The sequence below is a fragment of the Abramis brama genome, assembly GCF_963993115.1.
Source record: "Abramis brama genome assembly, chromosome: 7".
Lineage (NCBI taxonomy): Eukaryota > Metazoa > Chordata > Actinopteri > Cypriniformes > Leuciscidae > Abramis > Abramis brama.
This window is the reverse complement of record NC_139969.1, coordinates 5,152,887-5,165,934: the sequence shown is the minus strand read 5'-3', so window position 1 is coordinate 5,165,934 and position 13,048 is coordinate 5,152,887. Positions and strand designations below refer to the sequence as shown.

The 13,048-nt window shown below is 36.9% G+C and overlaps 1 protein-coding gene across 2 annotated transcripts in view; it reads right to left on the bottom strand.

Moving 5' to 3' along the window:
- Window positions 1-12,921, bottom strand: part of LOC311085991 (uncharacterized protein) — an 83,169-nt gene extending 70,248 nt beyond the window's left edge. Inside the window, exons 1-12 of one of the 2 annotated variants that reach the window (XM_084118612.1) lie at window positions 12,851-12,921; window positions 9,590-9,734; window positions 9,115-9,441; window positions 2,507-2,815; window positions 2,377-2,422; window positions 2,020-2,078; window positions 1,358-1,394; window positions 1,178-1,264; window positions 943-1,043; window positions 447-496; window positions 324-371; window positions 184-243 (exon numbers count right to left, since the gene is read on the bottom strand). In XM_084118612.1, the coding sequence (XP_083974738.1) occupies window positions 184-243; window positions 324-371; window positions 447-496; window positions 943-1,043; window positions 1,178-1,264; window positions 1,358-1,394; window positions 2,020-2,078; window positions 2,377-2,422; window positions 2,507-2,815; window positions 9,115-9,441; window positions 9,590-9,635 (1,170 nt within the window). In that variant the 5' untranslated portion in view covers window positions 9,636-9,734; window positions 12,851-12,921. The remainder of the gene's footprint in view (window positions 1-183; window positions 244-323; window positions 372-446; window positions 497-942; window positions 1,044-1,177; window positions 1,265-1,357; window positions 1,395-2,019; window positions 2,079-2,376; window positions 2,423-2,506; window positions 2,816-9,114; window positions 9,442-9,589; window positions 9,735-12,850) is intronic. The other variant, XM_084118613.1, reaches the window with a different exon arrangement.
- Window positions 12,922-13,048: the final 127 nt, after the last annotated feature.

Sequence of the window (13,048 nt, the reverse complement as noted above, 5' to 3'; positions counted from 1 at the left end):
GTGCAACGTGGAGTTTGATGTGTTTTATAGACATGATATTGTTTCTTAATCAAATGTGTTGACCCCCCTTCCCCCAGCACCCCATCCTAAATCAAGTTTCCCTTTTGATTTGGACAAACAGGACGTCCCAGCCCAAACTGCAGTGTGACTCAGTCATTCAGAGCATTCAAAGACGACACTTACTGCCTTATGAAAGATCACAGAACTGTAAGTCACCAAACAGCCGTCCGCTGAGGCAGAAGACTGTGAAGAAACACAACTGATGATCATTAATGTTCAATCATCATCTCAGTAAATGTCTACAGAGAGGACTGATGACTTACAGTAGCGGCTGCTGGACTGATGGATGTCATCTGGTTTTCAGAGGCGGTCTGCATCAAACACAAACACAGATTTAGATTCTTTTCTGAAGATTTCTGAATTCCATCAGTGTGTAAACTACTTACTGTATTACTGGTGGTGTTAAAATGTTCTTCTTCTCTAATGTGACCCCTCTCTGTCAGAGTGAGATATGAAGATTATATATCATAATATTTTCCATAGACACTGTTCAAGAAAAACCTTTTTTATTGTTTTTATTGTTGTGAAAACCAGCTTTTGGAACCTTTATTTTTAAGATTATACAATTACAGTTGACAGGGTTTATGAATGGCATATACAAAAGATATAAAATACTTGATTCTGATTGGTCAGTTGTATCTTTTTGTTGTCAAATGTGTGTATTATGATGCAAAACTAAATTTGACCCGTTTTTTTGTTCCCGTTTTTGTAATTGTGCTAGTTTGATGCCTCTCGAGTCACTTTACAGCCTCTTTCTTCTCACATACTGTAATCCATATATACAGTATATTATGCCCATTTATTGATTTCTTCATTAAATAGCTGTAAATGAAGCACAATAATATACTGTCAGTCCTCCAGAAGTGTAAAGAGAAAACTCACCCGGCTTCTTTCTCAGCCTCCAGGTTACTATTACAGCGAGAAAAACAAGCAGGAACAGCACAAGCGTCGCTACAAGACTCATGAGCAGAATCACATCATGCCTGCAGTGATGGAGAGACATATGTGTGTTTATCATACAGAACTATTCTCACTTTTAATGTGCAGCAAATTCATCTCTTAAAGCTTTGTTTCTAATTTAGAGATGCAATATAAGCAAATGAATTAATTTACATGCCTTAAATAGTAGTTTTGCTCATCCTGGCGGTGTATTTTTGTATTAATAGTCGCTGAGGCTGTTGTTAGAGATGGATGAGCTTCATCTCTGCAATTAAAATTAACATTACATTCCTATGTTGACATGTAATAGTTTGGTATCAGTTGCTATGAATGACTGAATAACAATGTTCACACTTACATGTGTGTCTCAGGTCTTAAATCGGTAATCATAACTGCTGCCAAAAACAGAAACAGAGAAACAAGTTTCTTAGTTTTATCAGAGTGTTATCATTAATGAAAGAAGCTGTTTGTTATGGGAGTCCATTTCCACCACATAAGGTAAAAACGAATGCTTTGGTAAATCATAATTATGACATAAAAAGTTGACTTTATGTCATAATCGTGACTTTTGATGTCATAATTATGACTTTTTTTTCTTATAATTTAGAGTTATGTCATAATTTTCTGTTATAATTATGAATTAAGCATGATTTTACACATTTTCATACTTTTTAATGTCATAATTAAAAATGTTGTCATAATTATGACTTTTTATGTTATAATTTAGACTTTTGTCATAATTCTGACATTTTATAGAATTTCAGCTTTTTGTATCATAATTATGACTTTTTTATGTCATAAATTCTACTTTTATGTCATAAATATGATTTACTAAAGCATTTTTTTTTTTTTCGTATGTGGCTGAAATTGGCTTCCATTGTATGCAGTGCATCTAAACAACGACTGTCTCCAGAGTATTTTTTTTCTGATGGATAAATGATTACACATGTCATTTCATAATTGGTAATTAAACACATAAAAAATATTTGATCTGATTAACCCAGTTCAGCTGCTCCTTACTGGTTATTATTTCATTCACACTTGTGGGATTTCTGTTTGCAGATGTCTGAGTTGTGTACCTGCAAAACAATGTAAAAAGAGAGAGAAAAATATGTTCAATCAAAAATGAAAGTACAATCAAGTCTTATCATTCCAAACCTGTATGTATACTGTATACTTTCTTTCTTCTGTGGAACACAAAAACAAAGTAGGCTTGTATGCTCTTCTCGTGTACTTCTTTCCTTAAAAAATACCTAATCAGTCCAAATTGTGAACAAATCATGTAAACCAATTTTGGGAACAGGATCAACAGGGTTTTGGGCTACAAATGTATTTAGATGCATTTGATTCTTTTAAATGGTCAAAAAGTACACCTACTTGTCTGTCTCGGGGTCAGATGGTGTAGTTGTTGGAATATGTGTCACTGAAAGAAGAAAAACATTATTAGTTATTTTTAGGCCATTAAGAGTGTCTCCATTTTTACAGCTGAACTGATTTGTGATCTTACCAGGTTTGGGTTCATTGACAGTGAGTTGAACAGGAGCCTGCAGATCTCCTACAGAGCAGAGGTACCATCCAGAATCACTGAGTCTCAGTCCAGTCATCAACACAGTGAAGGAGCTTCCCCCATCATCACTGATCTGGACTGATGAATCCTGGGATGTTTTAGTCCTCTTCTCAGTGTAACAGCTCTGATCTTTATATCTGCACCACTGTTTGAGTTCATTCTTATATCCAGAAGTGTAGAAACACTGGACACTGACATTATCCCCTTCATGTCCAGATACACTGCTGCTCTTTACATACACACCAGGAGCTGAACACAGTCAAAAAGACAATAAGATTTGTCCATCAATTGTCTTATTGGCTATAAAATGTAAATAGGCCTATCTAAATTCCCTTGATCTTGATTTATTTGATATTTGTAAGTGTTTACTATATGGTAACACACTTTATTCAAAACTGGTTTTATTTTTTAACAGTTACAGTCACAGAACCGAAAAATGTGGAAGTTTGGTTCCTGTACTATAGAAAGTTCATTCTTTCACCGATATGCAGGAATGCTGTACTAAAATACAAAAAATTAACAAAAAATAACAATTTCTGTTTCCGTATTCAAAAAATGTCTCCTGCACTGATACCGCTTTACTGCTTTTTTAAACCACATTCAGCGAGTAATGTGATCCAGAACGAATCACTCTTATGAGACGGTTCTTTTCAGTGCATTAAATAATAGGCTACAGAGCAACCAGTCCAACTCCAGAATGAATACGCTTGTTTGAGAAGAGCAAAATCAGTGCAGAAGCGGTCACAGGTGATAACCGTGAAATGCCGGTTAAAAATGTGTCCGAGTGGTCCTGTACCGTAGACTGTATACAAGGCTCTGATGTCCTGCTGACGTAGGCTATGTAAAAAAACTCTTGCGACCCAGCTAACAGGGAACGTTCTCAGAACATTGGCTAACGTTCTCTGAAAGTTCTCTAAAAGTTTTCAAAAATGTTCTTGCTGTAACGTTATTATAACGTTGTGCCAACGTTATATGTCATTGATAAACGTTCTAAAGACATTAGCATTAAAACGTTATTCTTACGTTGTTAGTGGAACGTTTTAAAAACGTTAGTATGTTAAAAATATATATATTAGTCATTACAAATTAGTTATACAGCTTTTTATTCTGCAAATCCAGTGACACAACTAATGACACAATGCAATGACATTATTTAACTTATTTTTTATGGTCAGAAAAAAAAATCCCAGAATATAAAATAATTATGTATTCAACAGGAAATAGCAGTATTCATTTAAGTTGAGTGCATTTTGCTTGTTGTATGAATTAGACACTTTTATCACAATGCTGATTAACTTCATTGATAAACGTTCTAAAAACGTTAGCATTAAAACGTTATTCTTACTTGTTAGTGGAACGTTTTAAAAACGTTACTAAATTAAAACAAATATTAGTAATTACAAATTAATCATACAGCTTTTATCTTCTGCAAAACAACTTCAGAAACATAATTTGTATATACAGTGACAATGCACTGATTTTTTTTTTTTTGGGGGGGGGGGGGGGGGTTAAAATATTTATTAAAATATTATTATTAGTTTAGAAACACCCCTTTAAATTTGATATTTGGATCGAGCGCTTGACAACAGTAATGGACCCTTTTCACAGACTGTAATTACGCGTTTTAACAACCATCAGTATAGTAAATTGTGCTATTTACAATATACAGTGTATGGAAGGCCATATTTTCAATTCCTCCAGGCAGCTATTTTTGGGAAAGTACTATCTATTTGAATTGGGGAATACTGAAATCTCAAAAACTGCTTAAAGTCCAACTGAAATCAAAATTGACCCTATTTACCTTGTTAGCGCATATTACTAGTCTTGTGGTGAACAATTAATCCGTGCAAGTTAAAACACAGAAAAAAATTGTTTGCCGTCGTAATCTTTAATCAAAGTCTGAAAAGTTACTTCCGGTCTGGAATGGCGTCCCTTCTCTGATGACGTAGGTTTGAGGACTTGGTTTGGGAAACGCTTAACCATATGGAGAGAGAATTGTGTCTTTATTACATGCTAGAAAATAAATGATCTGAGAGAAAAAAAAAAGTTTGAGAGAAAAAGTTATCACACTGATAGCAAAAAAGCATTTCATGAGAGAAAAAAAAATATTTGAGAGAAAAAGTTTTCATACCAATAGCAAAAAATAATGTTTGAGACTAAAAAAAGTTTTGAGAGAGAGTATTTTCCCATAGAACATAAAAAATATCAATCTGAATTTTTAAAAATTATTTCTGAGAAAAAAAATCTCTCTCAAAATACTTTGAAAAAAACTCTCAAATATATATTTTTTGCTATCAGTGTGAAAACATTTTCTCAAAAAAAAAAAAGTGTTTCTCTCAAAATGCTTTTCTTTGCTCTCGATGGAATTTCTTGCTCTCGTGTCAGGATTCTGCTTTCACTGTGAAAATTGTGTCATGGGCGGGGCCACGTTCCTATTGGCCAGTCGGGTGAACATCGTCTTGTCTTGGGAGTCGAACTGAATCATTATACCATTGTTCGGTTCACCGGCATAGATGCCGCCTATTAAATAACATATTTCACTGAGAACAACACTGTGTTAGTTGCCGCCGGTGTGTGTACACTCATAGAGAATAATGTGTTCGAATTTAAAAGACGTGGCGAACCCAATATTCCAAAGCAGATTAAACTTTTTGTAAATGGTCAGAAAATCTAATTAGATATTCTGCATGAGCAAGTACAGCATCCCAGTGCTTTCATACTAATCTCACCACACTTTAATACAACACTGTTATATTTTCTCCCTGTAGTGTCTCCGGAGATCCTCTCAGGGTTTAGTCCAGTCCAGTCCGATGTGCCGGAAGTGGAAGCTGATGTGATCGTGGATAATCATTTAAAAAAATTTTTTTTTTTTTTTTTTTTTTAGCTTGCTGATAGGTTAGGGTTAGGTAAAGAGGTAGTTTTAGTTTTGTTTCATGTTTCATTATTTTGAAGTTTAATCAGTTCTATGTTTTAGTCCAGGTTTATTTTCATGTTAATTTCATATTTCAATTTAACCCAAGTCGGTTTCAATTGTATCTGTATCTTGAAATAAACTACACTTTGGTTCACTTCAGCTCGCCTTCAGTGGACTACATTACACATATTATAGACATGATTCATGGGTCTTTTTGATTTTAATTATCTTTCTAGATCTTTTGTCTTAATTTTAAAATCTGAAAGTTCTTAATAAGGTGCTTTCATAAAATGATTGTCATATATACATTATATGCAAAAACATTGAGAATGTTTAAACAAGTGAATGTAATGATTTAAGAACGTTAGTTTTCATAATCTTAGAAAAACATTAAGAGAACGTTTATATAACAGGAGATTTGAACGTTCTAATAAGGTTTTGAATAACGTTCTCATAACCAAGCAATAATGTTAATACAACGTTTTATAACAAGATAATTAAACGTTCTAATAATGTTTTTAATAATGTTCTTATAACCAATAAATAACGTTAATACACCGTCTAAAAAACTGGACGTTTTTGTCATGATTCATGTCTGTGTTCCCCTGTCTTGTCCCTTGTTTAACAGTTCCCCGTTATGTTGATTAGTTTCCTCAGGTGTTTCTGATTAGCCACGCCCCCTTGTTATCTTGTTTAGCTTGTTTGTCTCTGTATTTAAACCCTGTGTATTGTGTCAGTGTTTGTGGGTTCTTGACTTTGTAATGTTGTTTGTACTGTTCCTGATTCCTGATTCCTGATTCCTGTTCCCTGTTCCTGTTCCCTGTTCCCTGTTCCTGTTCCTGTTCCCTGTTCCTGTTCCTGTTCCTGTTCCTGTTCCCTGTTCCCGTTTCCTGTTCCTGATTCCTGTTCCTGATTCCTGTTCCTGATTCCTGTTCCTGAGTCATGTTCCCTAGTCTAAGTCTATGTCTGTCTAGTTCTGAGTCTGTTTAATTAAAGCTGTTGCACATGGATCCTGCTTCCTCCTTTGATTCAGCCAGCATCATTACAGAAGAACCCACCAAAAATGGATCTAGCAGCAGCTTTGGGGAGTCTCCAGCCAAGAAGGCGGCCACGCCTAATTCTGGTACCCAGGATGGCCGCCTTCATGCTTCCTGAGCTTCTTTCTGTTCCTGAGATCACGTCTGCCGATCCAGAGACTGTTCACGTCACGTTTGCCGATCCAGAGACGGTTCACATCACGTCTGCCGATCCAGAGACTGTTCACGTCACGTCTGCCGATCCAGAGACTGTTCACGTCACTTCTGCCGATCCAGAGACTGTTCACGTCACGCCCGCCGAGCCAGTGTCTCAGGACAAGATGGTCTCCGCCGAGCCAGTGTCTTCGGACAAGATGGCCGTCGCCGAGCCAGTGTCTCCGGAAGAGATGGCCGCCGACACGCCTGAACCTGAGCCCTCAGCAGAGATGGCTGCCGCCACGCCTGAACCTGAGCCCTCAGCAGAGATGGCCGCCGCCACGCTGTCTGTTCCTGTTCCTGAGCCAGTGTCTGTTCCTGAGCCGGTGTCTGTTCCTGAGCCGGTGTCTGTTCCTGAGCCGGTGTCTGTTCCTGAGCCGGTGTCTGTTCCTGCCCATAACCCCATAGCCGCCCCCAAGGAAATTTTGGGGGGGGGCAGGAGGTCCCCTGATAGGATCATGGAGGCCACGCTGCCATGGTCTCCTGTACTGTCTGGTCCGCCCTGTAGCCCTGAACCGCCAGGTCCGCCTGGTCCCCCTGAACCGTCTGCTCCGCCCTGGCCGCCTGAAGGGTCGTCTCCGCCCTGGCCGCCTGCACTGCCTGCTCCACCATGGTCGCCGGCACAGCCTGCACTGCCTGCTCCGCCCTGTTCGCCTGCAATGCCTGCTTCGCCCTGGTCGCCTGCACAGCCTGATCCGCCCTGGCCTCCCGTCCTGCCGCAGTCTCCAGGCCCTCTGCCGCTCCATGGGCCTGGCCCTCCATCCCGCCCCCGGGTCCGCCTCCGCTCCACCACCCTCCTGAACTATTGTTTTTTTGTTTTGTTGGGCGTCAGGAGCCGCCCATAGAGAGGGGGTTATGTCATGATTCATGTCTGTGTTCCCCTGTCTTGTCCCTTGTTTAACAGTTCCCCGTTATGTTGATTAGTTTCCTCAGGTGTTTCTGATTAGCCACGCCCCCTTGTTATCTTGTTTAGCTTGTTTGTCTCTGTATTTAAACCCTGTGTATTGTGTCAGTGTTTGTGGGTTCTTGACTTTGTAATGTTGTTTGTACTGTTCCTGATTCCTGATTCCTGATTCCTGTTCCCTGTTCCTGTTCCCTGTTCCTGTTCCTGTTCCTGAGTCATGTTCCCTAGTCTAAGTCTATGTCTGTCTAGTTCTGAGTCTGTTTAATTAAAGCTGTTGCACATGGATCCTGATTCCTCCTTTGATTCAGCCAGCATCATTACAGTTTTGAATGTTCCTAGAACATTCAGAAATAACGTTTTTATAACTTAATGGGAACGTTATGGAAACGTTCTTATAACCTAAGAATTGAACGTTCTAATAACGTTTGAATAACGTTCTTATAACCAAGCAAGAACGTTAATACAACGTTTATATAACAGGAGAATTGAACGTTCTAATAACGTTTTGAATAAAGTTCTTATAACTAAGAAATAACGTTAATACAACGTCTAAAAAAGTGGACGCTTTGAACGTTTCTAGAACATTCAGAAATAACGTTTTTATAACTTAATGGGAACGTTATCGATGGGAAACGATTTGCTGACGACACATAATGTTCATTGGTTTAAACAACCGTGATACATTGTTTTCTTTTACGTTTGATTTTAAAACCCTGATATCCTGCTTTTACAGTATGTGTATAAATTATGTGTGACTATTCCTAAACTTTCTCTATGGGTTATGTGATTGTTGTCATATTTAGGCCTGTAAAAATGTCTATGTATTTGTGGTACTGTACTGCACAGGAGTATGTGTGAAACGGTCTGACTGAACGTTGTTAAACGGGATGGTCTAGCCGGAGGATTGTTCTTGTCGCCAACTGTGACAGCTGCCGTTGATGAGTGGCAGTAACGTTTGTACTGGACTTTTTAAAAGTTATATAAAACTCTCTTAAAGGGGTTCACAAACTGTCTAAATATGTTCGCCATTGTCCATTTCTATGATAAAGAGTAAACTATATAATCTTATAAATCTGTAAACTAACTAATCGCATCTTAGTAATATAAGTCAAAATTGGAATCACTTTCAATCTTTTTTAAAAGTTTTTTTTTTTTTACATATGTATCATTAGATATTTGAGTAAGTTGAAACCCAATACTTTAAAGGTGTAATTCGGTTTACTTGTGTGTAAAGAAATACATATTATAACCCAACAACACTTAGCCTATACCTTTTATATTATTTACAATGTTATTTATATCTTCATTATTTCATTTTTATATTGTATTATATTATATTTATAATAAATATATAACCCAACAACAACACTTACCTTTTACATTATTTATAACGCTATTTATAGCTTAATCATTTCATATTTATTCTATTTTAATAAATTGCATTGTCAGAAAACAAAACTGTAATTCGTAAATCGTAATTTGGAAAGAAGTTTTTTACCTGATTGGACCGTCAGATACAAATAATAACCATCGTCTACAGTGCCAGGGCCACCAATCTCCACAGCGCACCAGTAATATCCAGAGTCGGAGATCTTCAGTTTGTCCCATCGCACTGTAAAAATACTCTGGTCTGGATAATCAGTGATGGAATATTTTCCTGTCTTTCCTGTTGCATATGCCAATATACTGCAAGTGCCCCAATCTCTCCCCCAACACAAATATTTGTGGTTTTCTTTGTGTTGTTTATCATACACACATGGAATAATGCCAGATGATCCAGATTTCACTGCTATATTAAGTTTCAGTGTATTAACTCTAGCAGCACCTGTGGACAAGAATAAACGTATGGGAGAAAACATAAAACACAAACTGCACATGATGTAGTGGAATTATAACTTAAACCATTAAAAAAAAATAACAACAGACTATACAATGGTTTAGTAATACTTTAAACAAAATTATATATATTTTACCTGAGATGTAAAGTAAAATCCCAGAGAGAATCAGAAGGTAAATCATGTCTATAGTGGAGTGTGTGTGCTATAGTGGAGTGTATGAGAGGAGCTGGTCACTTCTTGAAGTGTCTCTGTTTCCGTTTCAGAACAGAAATATCATCGCCTGAAACCACATAAAATAAGCATCAGCAAGTGAGCAAAGTAGCAGCAACAAACTCAAACTAGCCACAACACAACAACAATCAACATTTTCCTTATGGCTAATTTGATTTGTGAACAGGTTAAAGCATGTTAAAAGATACTGTAGTAGTGGTATAATCTGAATAAGCAGATTCTCTTGTTCAATTTGATATAAAACTTGAACATTTTGATTGACAAAATAAATGCATACAAAATCTAAACTGTACATGTTTTCAAATATTACAACTCAAAATATTTCAAAACACTATTCATAGCAAAGAATATAGGAAAAAATTATATTAAAGTTTGAGATAAAAAAGTATTGCAACCATCCCCAGTGTCTCATATTTCCTTAAAATAATTCACAATTATGTATTTAAAATGTATTCATGAATATTTAAAAATGTGTTGTGGCTACATTGGTTCCTGTAGTGAGTGTGCAAGTAAAATAATAATGTGTGAGTGTGAATCTGCACTGTGGCCTTTGAACAGAAACCAACCACAAAAACACACGAGTCAGTAAAGAAGCAACACATTCACGCAGAGACTGACCTCAGCTCCACCGGCACTGTTCACCACATGGACATCAGATACAGTGAGATACATACAGTATATGGGCAGACAAAAAAAAAAAAACCTGATGTCTCTGTTGACGGCCATTCAAAAGAAAAAAGTAGTGTATATCCAGAATACAGTATAGCAACAGTTTCAAACGAGGAATGAAATGTTACAATACATAGTCCGGGTTAGTTGAAACATACATTAGATGTAACATTAGAAAATGTATAAAAAATTAATTTGAAAGGTTTTTATTCAACACAGGCTTTTTAACATAATTGATGTGTGTGTGTGTGTGTGTGTGTGTGTGTGTGTGTGTGTGTGTGTGTGTGTGTGTGTGTGTTGTGTGTGTGTGTGTAACAAAACTGAATAAAATGAGCAAATGTGCACCAGCTTCAACAATTGAACACTATTTGTGTGTTTGTGTGTGTTGTTTCTAGTTGGAAAAATTGGAAGTGTTCATTTCAGGTCTCCCCTACACATTACAAAACAAGACAGGACAATAGAACATGAAGCCAAAGGCAAACAACACAGAGACACACACACACACACACACACACACACGTTAGGTTTCAGTATGTGCTTGGTACGTTTTTTCGTCTTCAAAGCAAACTTGGGTCTCCAGACAAACTTTAAATCCCGTCTGGCTAGCGCACTTCCCATAATGTTTACGCATTATGTCAGCAGGTGGAGAGTAGACGGTCCGTTGAAAGGGATAGTTCACCCAAAAATGAAAATTCTGTGATCATTTACTCTCCCTCAAGTTGTTCCAAACCTGTATGACTTTCTTTCTTCTGCTGAACACAAAAGAAGATATTTTAAAGAAGGTTGGTAATTAAACAGTTGCTGGTCCCCATTGACTTCCATAGTATGTTTTTTTTCCTACTATGGAAGTCAATGGGGTCCATCAGACATTTGGTTACCGACTTTCTTCAAAATATCTTCTTTTGTGTTCAGGAGAAGAAAGAAAGTCATGCAGGTTTGGAACAACTTGAGGGAGAGTAAATGATCACAGAATTTTCATTTTTGGGTGAAGTATCCCTTGAACAAGCGTCTGGATGCAGTCTCAGGATAAAGACTTGATGCTTGATGACTTGATACTTGAGTCAATGGTGTTGAAGTTGCTCAATATCTTCCATGTTAAACAAAGAAATGATGATGAACTTGCAATTTTAGTTTGACTCTCTAATGGTTGAGGAAGTTACACATGTCTTGATGTGTTGAGGCCTGTGTCTTGATGTGGTGTGTGAGCTCTGAGGCCGGGTGAGTTCACACTCGAACAGCAACCAGAACACGCAGAGAAGAGAGAGGAGAGAGGTCACTCCGACAGTGGCCTTTAACTCTTCAGTGAGCCAATAGGAACTTAACCCATCACAGAAAACCTTCTGCATTTTTACATTATCAATGTCAAAATATTACACAATTTTCTATCTTCGTGGGGACATTTGGAGAACGAACACACACATGGGTTTCCATGTTTTATGGGGGGTTTCTACAGACATAATGATTTTTATACTGTACAAACTGTATATTCTATCTCCTAACCCAAAACAATCCTACACATCTAAGAAAACCTTCTGCATTTTTAAATTGTCAAAAAACCTAATTTAGTATGATTTATAAGCTGATTTACTCATGGGGTCCAAAAAAAAATGTCCCCACAAGATCAAAAATGTCTGGTATTTTTTTTTGGGTACACTTTGTCCCCATAACATACCTAAACCACACACACACACACACACACACACGCACGCACACACACACACACAGACACACACACACACACACACTTCCGAGGATTTAAACAAGTTATGTTATAAACAAGTTTTCTCAAACCACTACTTTAGAACTTTAAGCTTTAATGATAATACTGGTACGAAATAGCTAAAACAATTTTCAAATTAAATAAAAAATATATGCATCAAATAATTATTTGTTCAGCGTGTTCAATGGTTTTTATTTGGTTTGACCTCCTGCCTCCATTAACTTATGAATGTGTTTGATGTTGTTGAACTTACAGCAGGTGAAATATGGAAAGGGGGACTTTTTAAGTTTAATACAATATAATGTAACATAATATGACAATATGAAAGTGTTAAGTCATGGTCTGAGGAAGGTGATTTTAGAAATAGTGGGATATTAGACATCAAATGAAATGGTACATTTGTGTTAAGAACATTCCAGTGATTTATTTTAATACTGTCATTTTAAAAATTTCCAAGTCAACAATGAGTGTTGCAACTGTACGGTTACTGGAAGTTCTTTTGTTGTTGTTGTTTTTTTTAAGCTGTTGAAAGGTTTTTTATGCAATGTTCAAGTCTTACACAGCTGGATATAAACTGAACAGTGGCTGTAAAGTAGAATATATTATATATACACACTTATAATCAAATCTACATGCAGTACTTGCTCACCCTGCTGTCTTTAAGAAGTGAAATCAATCAAAGTATACAAAGAAACAACAGAAGAACAGGCTAGTTTACACAAACAAATATAAAAGCATGTTTTGAGGGAAGATTAAGAATGTAATTTCTTTCTTACCTGCAGTGTAAAGTAAAACACCAAGGAGAATCAGAGGAAGAGCCATGTGACCGTCCGAATGAGTAAAAGACAGAACCTGAAATGAAAATCTTGACTTCCTGCCTCTGATAATGAGCCGTTCCTGTTTCTACTCATTGATGTAATGAAAACTGAAGTCAGCAGAGACATCATCAATCCTGCGCGCACACACACACACAC